This window comes from Mercenaria mercenaria, chromosome 6 (genome assembly GCF_021730395.1).
Source record: "Mercenaria mercenaria strain notata chromosome 6, MADL_Memer_1, whole genome shotgun sequence".
In the NCBI taxonomy this organism is placed as follows: domain Eukaryota; kingdom Metazoa; phylum Mollusca; class Bivalvia; order Venerida; family Veneridae; genus Mercenaria; species Mercenaria mercenaria.
The window spans coordinates 69219388-69237692 of NC_069366.1; the positions used below are offsets into that span (position 1 = coordinate 69219388).

General features: G+C 34.4%; 1 protein-coding gene across 3 annotated transcripts in view; it reads left to right on the forward strand.

Annotated features, from left to right (window-relative positions):
• The window catches only part of LOC123548675 (leukemia inhibitory factor receptor-like), a 28326-nt gene extending 10266 nt beyond the window's left edge, over positions 1-18060 (forward strand). For 2 of the 3 annotated variants that reach the window (XM_053546259.1, XM_053546260.1), the window contains exons 11-13: positions 7724-7811; positions 8527-8614; positions 9140-13799. In XM_053546259.1, coding sequence (XP_053402234.1) covers positions 7724-7811; positions 8527-8614; positions 9140-10852 — 1889 coding nt within the window. In that variant the 3' untranslated portion in view covers positions 10853-13799. Of the gene's footprint in view, positions 1-7723; positions 7812-8526; positions 8615-9139; positions 13800-17861 lie in introns of those variants that run through there. The other variant, XM_053546261.1, reaches the window with a different exon arrangement.
• The last annotated feature ends 245 nt before the right edge of the window (positions 18061-18305 follow it).

The following is an 18305-nucleotide window of genomic DNA, read 5'->3' on the forward strand; positions in this document are numbered from 1 at the left end:
ATATACTGTCATTTTAATGTTTATTTAGTTTACAATATCTGCTGAAAATAACACCTTAATATCTCAACTAATAAAAAATGTTTTAGCTTTTTGGTAAAGTTTGTCCATTGAAAATCAGTAAATTTGATTAGACCACTTTGTGGCTCTGTGATGAAAAAAGTATTCAGTACAATTTAAAATGCAACATATTGTGTGAATGTCCATTGCATAGTTATTTTATCATGAAAGTTTCAGGTAAAAGGTTAGAACCATTTTTAAAAAAATAACAGAAATTGTGTTTCTGGCTGGTCACATATCAGATTACCCCACCCACTTTAAATGTGAATATCTATAAAAGTAAGTCAAAACTGGTAACAGTATGACTTGTTAATGAAACTTAATACATGTAGGTATATTACCACAAAGTATAAATAAAATCAAAAACATTTTGCGCAGACACCTAACTGGGACCCCCACTTTTCGGAACTTTACTTAAACCTGCTTTTACCTTTAAATTTATGTTAATGGATTTTTTAATATTAGTTGTTCTCTTGATATAGTTTAAAGAATATTTTCTTTGTAATTTTATAAATTTCACTTATAATTATTCAATATATTAGTTAGAACTTATTTGCTTTGACATGTGGAAGATAAGACTGTTTCTTCTGTGGCGTATAAGCTATGCACAGGAGAATAAGTCACCCATACTTTGAAACGCTACACTTCTGTTACAATATTTTGAACTAAGGTTTTGGTTTGTTACAGAATGGATTTGCTACCTTGTTATATTGGTCTGAGAGCTCGCAGGCTTTTATTGCAACAATTGAGGCCAAAAGAAGTTTATACTTTTTTGGAAAGAGTATTTCATGTTCTCCATGAAAACCCATTTCTTAAGTGTTAAAGCCGTGCCTATCTATTTTTTGTTCACTTATGTTTGTGATAGGTAAAACTTAGTTGTAAAAATATTAGTGGGTAGGGTAAAGTTTTTTCACTGTTTAATTACAGTAACTATCTGATTGTAAGTACATGTATATATGTCAAACAATGACAGCAATAAGAAATTCATCAAAAAGGTATGAAGGGAAAACTGGATATGTAGTGTCAAATGTCAAATTTATGTAAAAATCACAAAAATTGGCATATCTGAAATTTTTTTTTTCCTTAAAAAATAGTTTGTCATCATAAGTCACTCATCATTATTTATGTAATGTGTATATACCCGCCAAAATCAGAAATACAAATATTATTACGAAAAGTCTAGGTTAACCATGATAATTGAAGGTAAAAGTTCATTTTTATGCAAAAATGTGAAAAATGTTACCTTTACTTTTTCTAATCTGTTTAACGTCTTCACATTATTAGTCGCTGAAGTTAAATCTTTTTAATGTTTGTATGTCAGGCAAAGTCAGCATATCAGATGTAACCCCAAAACTGCCAAGGGTAAAGCTAATATCAAAGGTAAAATTTGTGTGTAAAAACACATGAATAGCTTCCTGTTTATTAAATAACAGATACCTTTTTTCATCATTAGTAACTGCTCGTGATTTATTTTAATGTATATATGTCCCACAATGTCAGTAATAAAAATATAGTCTGTAATCAGTCAAGTTCAAATGTGATATTAAGGGTCAAAGGTCATATTCAAGCGAAAGAATGAAAAAATAGCTCTTTAACTTTTCTCTTTGTTAATAATATCTTGTCGATATTAGTCAATGATATCAGTTAATTTTAATATATAAATGTTAGGCAATGTCTGGTATCCACATAGAATTTGAAAACATTCAAGGTCAACCATAGTGTCAAAGGTTAAATGTCAAAATAGTGAGTAAAATGTTGCAATTATATCATCTATTTGTAATATTTTTTATTGTTTAAAAGTATTTGTTTTGTCACTGGCTGTTTTTCATTTTACTGTATATGTGTCAGACGATGTCATGGAAGAGAAAATAAGTTAAGGTCAAACCTGGTATTGAAGGTCAGGGGTCATTTTGTATAAAAAATAACAAAATGCTGCAATACACATTACTTTGTTCAAAAATAGCTTGTTGTTATAATTCACTGGTACCAATTTACTTTGATGTATACATGTCAAGCAAGGTTTGCATATCCCAATAAGTCAAAGGCAAACCTATTATCAAAGGTCAAAGGTCAAAATTCGCAAAAAGCAGCATTTTGCAATAATTTTTCTTTATTGTTTTAGGGTATGTTTGTCACTACTAATAAAACTGATCATTATTCATTTTAAAGTATATATACGTCGTAACAGACAATATCACTGTTGAAATAAAAATGAAAAATTTGTCAATTTGAAGGTAAAACCTGACATTAAAGGTCAAAGGTCATTTTCATGTAAAAAATCAATATGCAGCATTTACTTTTTCTTCGTTAAAATTATACTAATATATATTTTTTTTTTCATTGAAAATAATTCTTTCTTATGTATATTTGTAAGGCAATGTCAGCAATGCAGATCTAATTTCAAAAACAGTGATTGGTAAAGCTTATATCAAGGGTAAGAGGTCAAATTTGTGTGAAAGATCGCAAAAATAGCATTTTTGCAATACTTTTCATTGTTAACAGGTAGTTTGTCATTATTAGTATCTTATAGTTATTCCTTGAAGTGTCATATATATATATATATATATATATATATATATATATATATACCAATGTCAACAATGAAGATATCATCAGACGTGAGTCTAGATCAGCCCTGATGTTTAAGGTTCAAATTCATTTTCAAGTAAAAATTCAAAAGATAGCACTGTTATTTGAGCCGTGCCATGAAAAAACCAACATAGTGGCTTTGCGACCAGCATGGATCAAGACCAGCCTGCGCATCCGCGCAGTCTGGTCAGGATCCATGCTGTTCGATAACAGTTTCTCCAATTCCAATAGGCTTTAAAAGCGAACAACATGGATCCTGACCAGACTGCGCGGATGCGCAGGCTGGTCTGGATCCATGCTGGTCGCAAACCCACTATGTTGGTTTTCTCATGGCACGGCTCATTTTATTTCTTTGTTCAATAATATCTTTTTATTATAACTTGATGTTAATTCATTTTAATGATAACCTTTACTTACTTACTTACTGCGTTCTATGTTCTTATGGCAGTTTTTTATATTAAGATTATATGCGGCAATGAACTGCACCCTATTCTGCAGGTCGCTGGCATCTCCCTACAGATTGGTCTCAAATTGGATGTCTGTGGGCCAAACTTTCTGGCGTGCTCCTTCCAGATAGGAACAGCTCTGCAGGATATGGAATGGTGTTTGTTCCTCTGATCCGCACTGACATTTGACTGCTCTGCAACACCCAGATTCTTGATATGTTTTTTCAGGCCAAAGTCTCCAGTGCGCAGACGGAGGATAGTTGTTTGGTTGTGCCTGATTAGCTTGTATAGACTGTCACGATTGGGCAGGTAGCCTCCATTTATGTTCTTCCAGTCTGACGTAAAGCTGTTCTTCAGCAGAATCTGAGCTTCTCTATATGAAGTTAGAGGTTGGGGCTGTATTTGCTTGGTTGCTTCCTTTGCACGTTTGTCCGCAGCTTCATTTCCGGTTACGTTCACATGTGCAGGAGTCCATTGAAATGCTATATTGTTGTTCTCAGACAGGAGATTGATCTTTTCCAGCAGCTGTCTCGTTAAGTTGACTGATGAACCTGCTGAGAGCCTAAAGAGCTGACTTGGAGTCTGTTAGGAAAACAATATTTTGTTCCTTTTCTCCTCACGCATACTGTTGTAGTATGGCTGATGTCAGGAGCTTGCATTTCAGCTCTGAAGTTCGAGCATGACTTGCCGACTGGATGAGAGAGTGTGAGAATGGAGCTATCTGGAAATTTTATGTAGGCACCACTCCCAGCTTTTTCCACTGATCCATCGGTGTATGCTTGGAAACAAGAGTGTGCTGGATAGCGATCTTTGATCATTTCTAGATTAAGAGATTTTTGGTGAGCCTGAGGTTGTTTTTTCCATTTCTTCTATTCCTGGCACCTCCAATCTGATCTTGGGAGCACATTGTCTAGAAACTCATTCATCGGGCACAAGCGGCTCTGCCTCTGTGCCTAGTGCTGCTGCTTCCTTTTTTGCAGTTCTTTGACGATATGGTTGAGACTCTGTCATTTCAGTCTGTTCTTGGTTCTATTCTCGACTTCTGAGTGGAGTGGATGTGATGGTAAACTTTTTGCCTTCTCTGCCTGCACAAGGGCTTTGTACTCTCAACTTGTCTTTAATGGCTCAAGGTTTGATGTCTTTTCCATTTTATTTTATTGTTTTCATTGCTCCGAAAATTATCCTCAGGCCTGAATCTTGAACCTTTATCCAGTTGATCTTTGCTGGTTTTGGAAGCAGTTACCCATCAGGTGGATGCGTACTCTGATATTGGGCCGTACGGTGCCTGTGCAGACTTACCGTAGGATCTTTTTATTTGCTTCCCAACTTGCTCCAGCCAGTTTTTTCATAATGGCGAGTTTCTGGAAGACTCTCTCCTTTGACCCTAAATGTCAGGTTTGACCTTGACTAAATTTTCATTATTAAGGAAGAATGATATCGTTTGTTATATATACTTTAAAATGAATAATGATCAGTTACTAGTTTTGACAAAAATATTCTAAAACAATCAAGAAAATCCATTGCAAAAAGGCTGTTTTTGCGATTTTTTTTAGAACAAATTTGACCCTTGACCTTTCATAACATGTCTGGTTTTGACTTATTTGAATAAGACTACATTGCTGACGTTTGACATCTATACATTAAAATAAATTGCTAACGGTGAATTATAACAAGCTATTTTTGAACAAAGTAATGAGTAAGTATTCTACATTTTGATATTTTACGCAAAAATGACCCCTGACCTTTAATACCAGGTTTGACCATGGCTTTTTGTCTCTTCCATGACATCGTCTAACATATATACAGTAAAATGAACAACGATCAGTTACTAAAATAATACAAATAATTCTAAACAATAAAATATATTACAAGTATGTGATATCATTGCAACATTTTACTCACTTTCTTGACCTTTGATATTATGGTTGATCTTGAATGTTTTGAAATTCTATGTGCATACCAGACATTGCCTGCTATTCATACATTAAAATGAACTGATATCATTGACTAATATCGACAAGATATCATTAACAAAGAGAAAATGAAAAAGCTATTGTTTTCTTCTTTTACTTAAAAAATGACCTTTGACCCTTAATATCACATTTGAACTTGTCTGATTTCATACGATATCTTTATTACTGGCATTGTGGGACATAAATACATTAAAATAAATCACGAGCAATTACTAATAGTGATTAAAACATATCTGTTATGATTCCAAACAGGAAGCTATTCATACGATTCTTTTACACAAATTTGACCTTTGACCTTTGATATTAGCTTTACCCTTGGCAGTGTTGGGGTTGCAGTTGCAATGCTGACTTAGCCTGACATACAAACATTTAAACGAATTAACTTCAGTGACTTAATTATAATGCGAAGACATATCAAACAAACTAGATAAAGTAAAATAGGAAGTGGAAACTCCACAGGACGCTCAACACAACAAAAACAAAAATGTTGCAGGCTGGGTTTGAATGATCCTGTTCATGGACGGTAGTGGAAATGCATGCTACCGTCCACGCCCTCTAGCCCTGGGTTGAGCAGAACTCAACATTTACACATGTTAAAAGTACAAAAAACAATTTAGATACACCCACAGATGTGTTCATACGACAGAGCACATGGAACCTTCAATGCTACACAAGTGTGTAATTCCATGAAAAGCGGCGTATGGTCCCCAGTTAAAATAAATAATGGGTTTGACCTAAACGAGAAAACAATGGGCAGAAGTAAACAAACTAGAATTTAGAAAGGGGATCTGAGGTTATGGAGCCTGCATATCACAGGAACTGCCAAAAGACAAAAATAAAAAGCAGGCACCATATCCAAGGGGTGATTATACAATACCCAAAGCTATGAAAGCGGGATTATTGGAACCACCCAGGCCGAACTGTTCATGCTGAGAAACTAAACAGTACCAGTAACACGACATAAAAGTCGTGCTGAACAATCTGAGAAGATTGAAATATAACAGCCCTGATTGAATGTACGGGGAGACTTTTTGCGGCCGCCACACGGCACAAACAACGCTGCTGCGATAACACAATAGGAAGTGGAAACTCCACAGGTCGCTCAACACAACAAAAACGAAAATGTTGCAGGCTCGGTTTGATTTAGCCTGTTCATGGACGGTAGTGGAAATGCATGCTACCGTCCACGCCCTCTAGCCCTGGGTTGAGCAGAACTCAAAGGTAACATTTTTCACATTTCTGCATGAAAATGAACTTTGACCTTCAATTATCAGGGTTGACCTTGACTTTTTTTGCAATAAGGTTTGCATTCTGACTTTGCGGATATATACACATTGCATAAATAAAGATGAGTGACGTATGATAACAAACTATTTTTTTAAGAATAAAAATAAATTTCAAATATGCCATATTTTGTGATTTTTACATAAATTTGACATTTGACCGTAAATATTTAGTTTGTCCTTCATTCTTTGTTGATGAATTTCTTATTGCTGTCATTGTTTGACATATATAGATATACTTACAATCAGATTGTTACTGTAATTAAACAGTGAAAATAAATGGTAGACGAAAACTTTACCCTACCCCCAAATATTTTTACAGTTGAGTTTTTCCTCCCCTATCACAAACATAAGTGAAGAAAATATAGATAGGCACGGCTTTAACACTTAAGAAATGGGTTTTCATGGAGGATATGAAATACTGTTTCCAAAAAAGTATAAACTTCTTTTGGCCTCAGTTGTTGCAATAAAAGTCCGTGAGCTCTCCGACCATATCTGTTTCGCTTACTTTAGGTCAAACTCCTTGTTCGTTCTACAATCACATAAATATTTTTCATAAAATTTAACAGTTCTGGATGCTTCGCTAATGCTGTAAAACAGAATCTGAATAAAGGCTACAAATTGTATTTCAATTTTGGCTATAATAAGCTTTTAGGCGAGTGTACATAAACAGAGAAACATGCGCTTTTGCAGGACAATTTTTTTCGACAAGTGCCTTCTAACCTTATATTGTCCATGTGATACATTCATTATGCATTTTAAACTTGAAAAGTCGTGTTTTTGTCCATATAAATCAAAGTTTAACAAGGCTCATGACTTTTACTTTTGTTAACGCAAAACAAAAACCAACGTTTTATAAGCGAAAGAGTCTACTAAGTTTCAGTTTAGTTTTATTATCGTTAGCGTATCGTATAACATTTTTCAAATTATTATTTTTGGTATGAAGGAAGGAAATATGAAAAACAACACATCTATAAAAGTATTGCTTTTATATCGGTTTATAAACTAGTAGATCAACGCTATGTTAGGTTAGCTAGGAGCTTAAAAAAATTTTGTTTGTTTGTTTTGGGTTTAACACCGTTTTTCAACAGTATTTCAGTTATGTAACGGCGGGCAGTTTACTTAACCAGTGTTCCTGAATTCTGTACCAGTACAAACCTGTTCACCGCAAGTAACTGCCAAATTCCCCACATGAATCAGAGGTGGAGGACTAATGATTTCAGACACAATGTCATTTATCAAATAGTCACGGAGAACATACGCCCCGCCCGAGGATCGAACTCACGATTCCGCGATCCGTAGACCAACGCGCTACCTACTGAGCTAAGCGAGCTTTAAAAATTGAAAAATAAAATCAAACCTTGATATTCTACAGGTTTAAAACCAACGGTAATAGTAGGAATATCCGTGGCTGCGCTAGTATGTGCAATATTTGCGGGAGTTGGACTTTTCTGTATAGTCAGGTATACTTTCTTATTAATGAAGTATTAATTAAGTATTAAGAAATTGTTTATTGTAAATATTACTAAGGATGTTCTTAATCCTCAAATGACATAATAATCATTAAAACTTGGTCCAGTTATAGAGTAATGTCATCTGTTTCGTATCTACATATCCAAAATTGGATTTTCATAATGCAATTTGCAAAACTAAACGTATCTAAATTTACGCAATACTTCAAAAGGGTATATAGCGAAATAATTGCATAGGAATGTTATCTGCCAAAACACAGTTTAAATAGTTCATGTGGTAAGATGTTGGTCTGTCTTCCAGTTGAAGAGGCCAACCGATAATATATCAGTTTTTTTTGCAAACAAACAGTTTTGTAATGCATATGTAGCCTAAATTGCCAATTGTACTTACAGCGTAACTAAAGCATAGCATGTTCTTGAACAGCTTGGTTCTTTCGTTTGATAGTCCATATTATTTACATCTATATTTGGTCTCAGTAAACGATGTTTTTTTTTAAAAACAACAGGCACTCTTTCTCGATACATTTTTAATTTGAAGCACTTTTTTTGAAAACGACTCGCCCCAATAATTTTATTTGAAACCTAATGAATACACATAAGATGTAGTGTCACTGCATTTGCTTAATATAGTATCATATGCAGATAGTATTTTGAATCTATTTCAAATCTACTTACGTTTTAGGTAAAGTTTTTGTGTTGCTTGCAGGGTATGTAAAATGAAACCAAAGAAAGCTATAGAAGAAGCGGGAAATATTACCATTCCTGAGATGCCTGACTTAGTATTCAACAATGATGTAAGTGTTCTTTATAACAGATATATGAATAATTTAAATTTCAACGGAAATAATATGGTTTCTACTCATATGTCATTACATTGTGAATGTTTGACCAGGGTATACGTTTTGAGCGTTGTTTAAAAAGCGTCGAGTCTCACCAAGGGTTACAATCAATAATTTTCATAGTGCTTATAGTTTGTATCTTTACTTCTTTCTTCACTTGAGGTCGACAGAATGTTTATTACCCATGACTGGTAGTACAATCTTAAACATTTTTTTAACGGAAGACCATCATGTTCATATAAAATTTGAAACATAGCATTTACTTTACATAAATGGTACAAATTTGGATTAAATTTGAATTTTATCGCTACTCTTTCGAGGGCCTAATTGCTAATTATTTAACATGAAAGTCCGGACACGCACAGAAGACGCCAAAGTAAGATTTTTTTTATCCATGCTCTCATTTGTAGGAAACATAATTTGTAAACTTGCGGTGATACTGAAATAACATCTATCTTATATCTTTTTTCACCGTTAAAGCGTCAAAACAGTTACGACATTGGATATGATATGACACCACCACCTGAAAAAAGTAAGAACGCAATACAGTTAGGCAGCTCAGAATTTGTTCAACTCTACGACTGTCGCGTTGCAGACTATGGTGAAACAACTATCGGCTATAGCGAATTGATTTTAGGTCATTGTGAAACAATAACAGACCATGGTGAAACACCTTTTGTCCATGTTAAACATACAAGGTACCAAAGTGAAACAACGATAGGCAATGGTAGATCTATAAGCCATAAAGAAGCAACTAAAGACCATGGTGAACAAAATATCGGATATGGGGAAACGACGAATGGTAAAGAAACTATAGGCAGTGGTGAAAATACAGGCACTCCCACTAAAACAGATGATCTTGAATCTGAACCGATTCATCAAAACTCTGACCAACCCGAAAGGCTTGCATCCAAAAGTACTAAGGAATCAAAACTAATGCTCATAATACCAAAACCTGTTGCATTTACTATAGCCTCTGATAGCGAGATGTCATTTTCTGCAAAAGTAAACATTGTTTCCACTGATTCTTCGAAAGATAAAATTATTGACTACGTAAAGTGCAAAGAGGCATCTTCTGATTCCAGAAACATCTTAAACCCCCTCCCAAACGCAGAACCTTTGAGCAATAAAAACATTGAGGAAAGTGTAACAGTTGGTAACAGTCAAAAGGTTAAACATGGATTGCACTTAGCCCCTCTCAGCAATGACAACAGTGAGACCAGTGTAACTGCCGGCGACAATTATTGCCGAGACCTAAATAATGAATTGCACCAAGGTCAACTGAGCAAAAGTAACATTGAGACAAGTACACAAGTCGATGACAATAGCAGTCAACTGATTGAACATGAAATGCAATTAGCCCATCTGAACAACATAAACAGTGTGACAAGTGCAGCAGTCAGTGACAGTAATAACCAAAAGCTTACATATGAAGCTCACAAAGCTACAACCAATATATCATTTCCTTTAAACAATGTCCCCCCACTTATCAATATTCCCTGTCCAAATGAAACGCAGAGAAGTAATGACTCTTTCGCAGACGATGACATTGAAATGTCTCCTATGAACACTGATAGTAACTGTCGACAATCCAGGGGTGTTTTTTATTCACCCTCAAGTAGTATCAAAATTTCTACATTAAAATGCCCCAAAGATTATTTTCCTCACTTTAACTGTATTGAAGACAATTTGTTCCGTGAAAACATTCTGGATTCTAGTAAGATAGACATTTCAAATAAAACCAACGGCTATGTGCCTCATGCAAATGCCATTACAGATTACATACCTTCTTATGCCGTTCAAAGCTATATTCCTCATGATGGAATGGGAAATATTACTATCCATGAAAAGAATATGGATTCAAATTCTACACCATCATCTTGTGCAATTCAGGATTCAATTTCTACACCATCATCTTGTGCAATTCATACCAATATGGATCCAGGCTATGTTTTCTCCAAAACCGAGTTTCTATCAGATACTGGATATGTTGAACAAGGAAACATACTACCAAGGGCCACGGATGATAAACAACCTGTCTCTTTTCAAGATTACGTAGATAATCAATTCATAGCTGCTCCACAAAAGGAAACGTTAAATTCAGAGAATTGCGCTGACTCTTGTGAAGTGACTGAATATGAATGTTTATTGGTGAACAAGGAGGACTATGTTTCTCATGCTGTTTTGAAATAAGAGAATAAGCAGTTAATTGTAGCATTTCCTTTAACATAAGAAACCCATATTTTGCCTAAATATTTATGCATTGTTTACTTATGCCTCGTTTATCGTTATTATTTTCATACATATTGATTACCTGATGCACATATCGTACAGCCAGCGTATATTGAATTGTTAAAGAATTTTGTTCCTATGACTATACTCTAGTATTGAAAGTTGTCTGTGAAGAGATTTCTGTAAGTGGGGAGATTTTCGTATGGAAACAAGAAAGGAAGTAAATAAGTATCACATGAATACAACGTCCATGGAATAAGGACCATTGAGTATAATACATCCCAAACAGTGGTTATCTCTTAAAGGTCCATTACTAAGGGAAAGTGAGTTGTCAATTTTTTTCATAGCCAGTGCATAGACTTCTGCAAGACACTAAATAATGAAGATTGGCAGGTCAAAATTTACAGAAGGTCTTTGGAACTCAAAGAAATGTATGTGTATTATGTTGAAATTTCAATGAATCGACAGAATGACCCCCCAGGTCTTTTTAACTTTCTTCATACTTCATAGAAAAATAATTGTACATATACTGCGATTTATTTCGAATTTCTACATACCAACTTTCATTTTCCAATAAAATGAAATAGTTTCTGTGCTTTTTAAAAGAAATTAAAATGTTCACTTTCCTTAGTATTGGACCTTTAAACAAAGTCATAGTTTATCGTATTTAGCTACGCTCTCGTGATTTAATTCCTTCCATTTTGGATTCCAAACAGCGATTCTATCAACGACTAATATCTGTTTGAGATATATTATTTCTTAAATAAAATTATGGATTCAGAGAACACTTTTGTATATCTGTAATATTCGAAGAAGAATAATATCAAATGTTGTTAAAACTATATTTTACCGGCTTTTATGGTGCTTCTGAAAAATCTTGCAGAACACAGATACTTATGTTTACCACGAATCAGATTGTCTTAAAACTTGCTAAAGGTGTTAAATATTGTGTCTGGGACTGTTGTTTGTCAATAGCTGCTCAAAAATAATAAGATTTACACGCTCTGAAAATGACCTTTTTGTCTTAAAATCTGCGAAAACATGGCCGCGATGTGCAAATAATAAGAGGCTTATTTCAAAACTGTCCTATTATTCTTCAGTGAAACTTTTTGTCAATTTATGACTAATAACTTGCTTGACATACCCATGGGCAAATATGTTATATCGGTGTAATTACACTTTTGGAGAAAAGTGTGATTCGCACGTTTTAAATTCATCATTCGCCGCCTAGAAGAAACAAGATGGCGGAGCTTGCGAAATCGAAAGTAAGAAGATTTCTTACTTTTGCACTTTTGAAATTAAATATTGTAGATTCTAGATCTTTCTGACTGGCAGTCACTTGTTTATCTTATTTATCTATTTCCACATATAGTATAGGTTTAGTAGATTGCATATAACCAGTTAATAACATCTAGTGTGACGAGACTGGCCAGTGTCAATGACATAACATTTCAATAATTATTACTAATCTAGGTCTACTAAGCACCTGTAATTGTGATAGATTAGCTGTTTTCAACTTCTGAAAGTCGTATAAAGTGACCCGTAATTTGATGTAATTTGATGTTCAGTTGTAATGTAGTCTAACAAATTTAAAACGGGATCCTTCACTGTCCTAGGAATTACAGAGGAAAAATATTGAGATATTTTTTGATATGGGCAATATCCCCACTTGCGTTAAACACTCAGAAGACCAAAATAGTGTAAGCAGTTTCTGATGAAATTTATATCGCTGCTGACCCTTTACATGCTATATGTTTAAAAGCCGATAATGTCACAAATTTGAAATAAATTCAAATAAATTACATTTATCGAAAGGAGATTCAGTTCCTCATTGATTTATGTTAAAATTATGGAATAATATAAACAAGAAATGTCTTTAAAAAGACAAACGGCGTAGAGGTAATAATGTTTGGCGCATGAAAAAATCAGAATTAAACTGAATGTAAAGACAGAAAATATTTGGATATGCATATACGAATACATTATTTATTTGCAAATATTCCAACTAAGCAGCAAATTTAAATGGTCTTGAGGTATCCTTTCAGTGATAGAAGGTAAAAATGATTTGACGTCCTGGGTTGATTCTGAAATAACTTCGTGTTGAATCAGAATCCCCCATAAGTAACCCACTAGCACAATAAGTCGACAAGCCTACAATTAGTTGGACTGGAAAAGGCTAAAGCAGTTGACATGAAAATAAAACCCTAGCTTTTAAACCACTAGTAGTGACCTCCATAACTCTAATTACTTGATCAAGTTCTTAGTTAAAAAAATTAAAGCAAAAGATCAAACATTTACAGATTTGGATACCTTCAATAAATGTTGAAATCTTTTTCTTGGATAAAGTAATAGGTAGATACTTAAATAATATATGAACGAAAAGTGATTTTTAAATTTAATTTGCAATTGTTGTTTGCATAGTCATTATTTTAATAAAATTTAAAAAAATTCAGCTGACCTACTGGCCTGCATTGGTGTTGTTATTGTTTTTGTCTGCACTTGCCAGAGCGAGGCTCCAGTGGGGAAAAACCCCTGGTGTCAAATTATGTAGGGAATAACTCAAGTTTCGTGAAATAATAACAAAGAATTATTAGCTTTTCTGCTTTATTTTCACGAAGAACATGAATTTGCCGTGTGTGCGAAACCGCGTACAGTCCGACCCCGGGTACACTGACTCTACAGTTACAACCAGCCACAACTCATTCATCCATAAGCGAGGTACGCAACGGGTGAAGAAGTTTACTTTCGATTTCTCTAGCGGTGATAAATTACTAAAAACTTTAAATTAGAATATATCGTTTTAGTTTAGGGTAACAAAACTACTAAATATGTTCCATTTAATACGTGCCTTCTGATAACCAATGTCATTTAAGACTTAATAAATGGTTTATCTTCTCAGAGCGCCCCTGTTCCGTGTCCCGATTTTATTTACCATCGCTTTGTGAAACAATTAACATTGGCTTTGGAGAGCTTTTGAGCGACCCTAGTTTAAGATCAGTTAGAACCAGTTATACCTTACACAGAGCTGACTTAATTTTGTTTTACTGTTACAGTAAGTAATAATTAACAATTCAGTAAACCCAGCGAGTCTGAGGACAAATCTCATTACAGCAAGGTTTGTACATACTATATGTAAACAGATATATTGAAAAATCTGTAAATTACGCCTCTAGTGTGGCTCAAACCCAATTTCAGTTAAGACAATGAACTAGAAGAACTTCATGCTAACATTGGCATCAGTGGATGTACTTCATATTGGATAGAGAACTTTTCTAGGTCAGTGATATTTAATTGTAATGTTTTATGTGTTAGTTTTGTACATTATGTAAGTTATTGTACCGATACCGTTCTATACACACGATTATTTTTCTATACCTGTCCATTATTAACCTTTAACTGTCCATTCTTAAAATAATGGATACTTTAAGAATGGACAGGTACAGGTTAATAATGGACAGGTATAGTAATAACGCCCCTGTTCCGTGTCCCGATTACTACAGAATCTAGGTCAAAATCCATGTTATTCAGCTAACGCCGAAAACAATACGAATTTTCTTCAAATTAAAAAATATGTATGTACTGTACATGATTAATGTGTGCACAGTGTCTACATGCCAATACGACTCGTATGTGCAAGCGGTAAAACCAAATTATAACTTTACATGACTATGCCTGCACTGTGATTTGTATTGAAATTTTAATCAGGCCTCTATTATTTTGGTCCTTTAAAGTCTTAACAGTTAGAATGCCTGATCACAAATATAGGGCAATCTGGTCGAATTATTTTGAATAAGTTGGAATAGGTAAATGTGAAGGTAGATTTTATTTACCGTCGCTTTGTGAAACAATTAACATTAGCTTTGGAGAGCTTTTGAGCGACCCTAGTTTAAGATCAGTTAGAACCAGTTATACCTTACACAGAGCTGACTTAATTTTGTTTTACTGTTACAGTAAGTAATAATTAACAATTCAGTAAACCCAGCGAGTCTGAGGACAAATCTCATTACAGCAAGTTTTGTACATACTATATGTAAACAGATATATTGAAAAATCTGTAAATTACGCCTCTAGTGTGGCTCAAACCCAATTTCAGTTAAGACAATGAACTAGAAGAACTTCATGCTAACATTGGCATCAGTGGATGTACTTCATATTGGATAGAGAACTTTTCTAGGTCAGTGATATTTAATTGTAATGTTTTATATGTTAGTTTTGTACATTATGTAAGTTATTGTACCGATACCGTTCTATACACACGATTATTTTACTATACCTGTCCATTATTAACCTTTAACTGTCCATTCTTAAAATAATGGATACTTTAAGAATGGACAGGTACAGGTTAATAATGGACAGGTATAGTAACAACCTTCTACGTTGGAAGATGTGAGTACATCAACCTATGAAATTCGAAAGTTTCGAGATATAAACTGCAACGTTTTACGGAACTTGTAGCTGCAATAAAAAATACCTAAAGAGAAACGTATGAGATTAACCCAAATCGCCCCATTAATAATCAGTCAAATGAAAATCAAACAACGTAACAAAAGTAATTACAGAATGTTAGTTTAAATCTTCAACCGTTACAAAGTAGGAAAGTCCTCTTTGTGTACTCCTAAATCGCAATAGAAAAGTATCGCAGGTATACACCTCGTATGGCATTATCAGTCGAAAATAGATGGAAATAGGCAACGTAATGTAAAAACAAGAGCTGTCGGAGGACAGCAACGCTCGACTATTCAACAACCTTGTCACTTGAATGAATATTAAAGTCGAAAAGGGAGCATAATTTTGTAAAATTGCAAAAAGGGTAATGGAACGTGTACAATGCATATCAGCTCGTGACAATTGAAAATTGTGCAAGTTTCAATCCATTCCCATTAGTGGGTACTGAGATACTAGCTTTCATACACAAATTTAACCAACAACGGTTTAGTCGAAAAAATAGCATAATTTTGTAAAATGCAAAGTAGAGTTATGGAACGTGAGCACTGCATATCAGATTATCACAGTGAACAAGTGTGTGACGTTTCAATTCATTTCGATTAGTAGGTACTGAAATACCAGCTTACATATAAAACCTTAATAAAGAAAACGTCGAAAAAGGGACATAATTTTATACAAAAGCAAAATAGAGTACGGATCCTGTGCAGTGTAAATCAATTTATCACAGAGAATAAGTGTGTGAAGTTTCAATCCATTCCCACAAGTGGTTACTAAAATAACCGAATCGTGACGCCGACGCCGACGCATAGATGAAATAAAAGTGGAAAACCGCAGGCACAGGTCGCCAAACACGACATAAATGAAAATGTTGCAGGCTCGGTTTTCTCGAGCCTGTTCAGGGACGGTAGTGGAAGTGAACGCTACCGTCCACGCCCTCTAGCATCGGGTTGAGCAGATCTCAACATTTACACAATGTTATAAGTACCAGAATGTAATTTAGATACATACGCTGATGTATTTACACGTCCTTCAATGATGCACAGAGTGCAATTCCATGAAAAGCGGCGTATGATCCCCAGATAAAATAATGGCTGTGCTCTAAACGAGAAAACAATGGGCAGAATTAAACAAATTGGAGTCCAATAGCTCCACTTATTCTTTGAATGGTCGAGCTAAAACATAATCAAATGCTGCAGATCATGCAGTGTTCGTGTAAAATTGGTTATTTTTTTTTGCCATAACAGACATTTGTTGCAGTCCTATCCAGAAATGTGCAATTTCACCTTTCTACTACAAAAAAAAAAAAAAATAAAATCCCTAAAGTTTTACTGCACGTTTCGGTATTACCAGAAAATTTGGCCGTAATGATCTTAATTTAACAATACAATTTTCTTTTAGTAACGATGTTATTTATTGTAATAACGAAATATTATCTGTTCAAAACGAGATAGGCTCATTACCAGAAATGATCTCATGTGATACGGGTAATTTTCTTCTAATAACATTGATAGAATATCTCGTAAATACCAGATAAAAACGATTGTTTTGTAATAACGATATAAAATACATACATACGTTTAAGAATGTCTTCATCTTGATCCATCATTTATTAAACTACTTGCTTTGTATAAAACTGCAAACTCAGCACGAACAAAGTATGGAAAACTATTGATACATACATCATACGGCCAAGTTAAATTGTACTTTCTGTAAAGGTACTTCAAATCATTCATAAATATGTCAAAACGAGATATGTTTGAAACTTTCCTAAACATCAGCACTGAATATCATTAGTGTTTAAAAAACTTTTAATTGCAATAAACATTTATATGCAATCTAATTTAAACTCCATTTGACTCGGTATTTTTATTTAGCACTGAGACACAAATCAAGGAATTGTCTTTGCTCCAAAGAGGACAATATTAGAGACATTATATAATATCACAACATTCTTGATTATTTCATGAGGATAGATGCCAGTCACATTACTGCAAAGACATCTGGAAGTACAGAAGATGTTAGTGACGCTGCGAAAGCCAGGTATGTTGCAGGTTCCTGCATGTCTAAACTTTCAGTTCGTCTGCGTAAACAGGCAATTCGATGTTTATCCTCTGCAAAACTTCAGAATAGCAGAAGAATGGCATACAAAAAGCAACATACGCTGACAAAATTGCGTATTCCTGAGGCCGTGATATCTGAAAAATCAACAGAGAAAGCATCCTTAGCCGAGATCACATACAGACAGGGACAATCAAGAGGGTTATTTTACATCAGTGTTCCATTGTTTTGTTTCTTCTTAGAACTGCATTTGATTCTAATAGATTTTCTTTCAAATGAGAATTTTACTGCCTTTGGTAACATGATATACACGAAGTGTAGACATCACATTTTTAACCAAGAATCCAAGAAAACCAAGAATCCCTGTGTCAAGCGTTATCCGCTATTTTAAGCGAAGTCAATGACAACAGTATTGACAAAGATGTTTTTGATCAAGTATGTCATGACCTGTTCTTATCAATTTCAGAACAGTATCTCCGCATTGTTTTCGTTGATCGGCTGTATTCTGTCAAAGAGAGCCTCCCAAAGAAAAAGAAACAAGCGTTACGAGCCAACATTGAAGGTGCTACTAAAGCTACAGTGAACAATCGTAGAGGTAAACGGAAGATGCAGTCTTCGACATGATCATGAAACAGTTTCTAAATTTCAGTAAGTATCATTCCGGAGCAAACAGGTAATTTATAAATGTTTATCCAGAGCATAATATTTTAAAGCTTCGTAAGGATGATGCAAGGTGAGTAGGAACTTGTGCACATTCAATTATGTACGTACTGGAATATTGTAATCATTGGCGGGTAGTAATATGCATTTAGACGTAGCATTTAGATCTACTAGGTAACATTATTGTAGTCGCAAGTATCCATTAAGTTGTTATTAGTAGAGATGGTATCTAAAATTTCAAATTGCACCT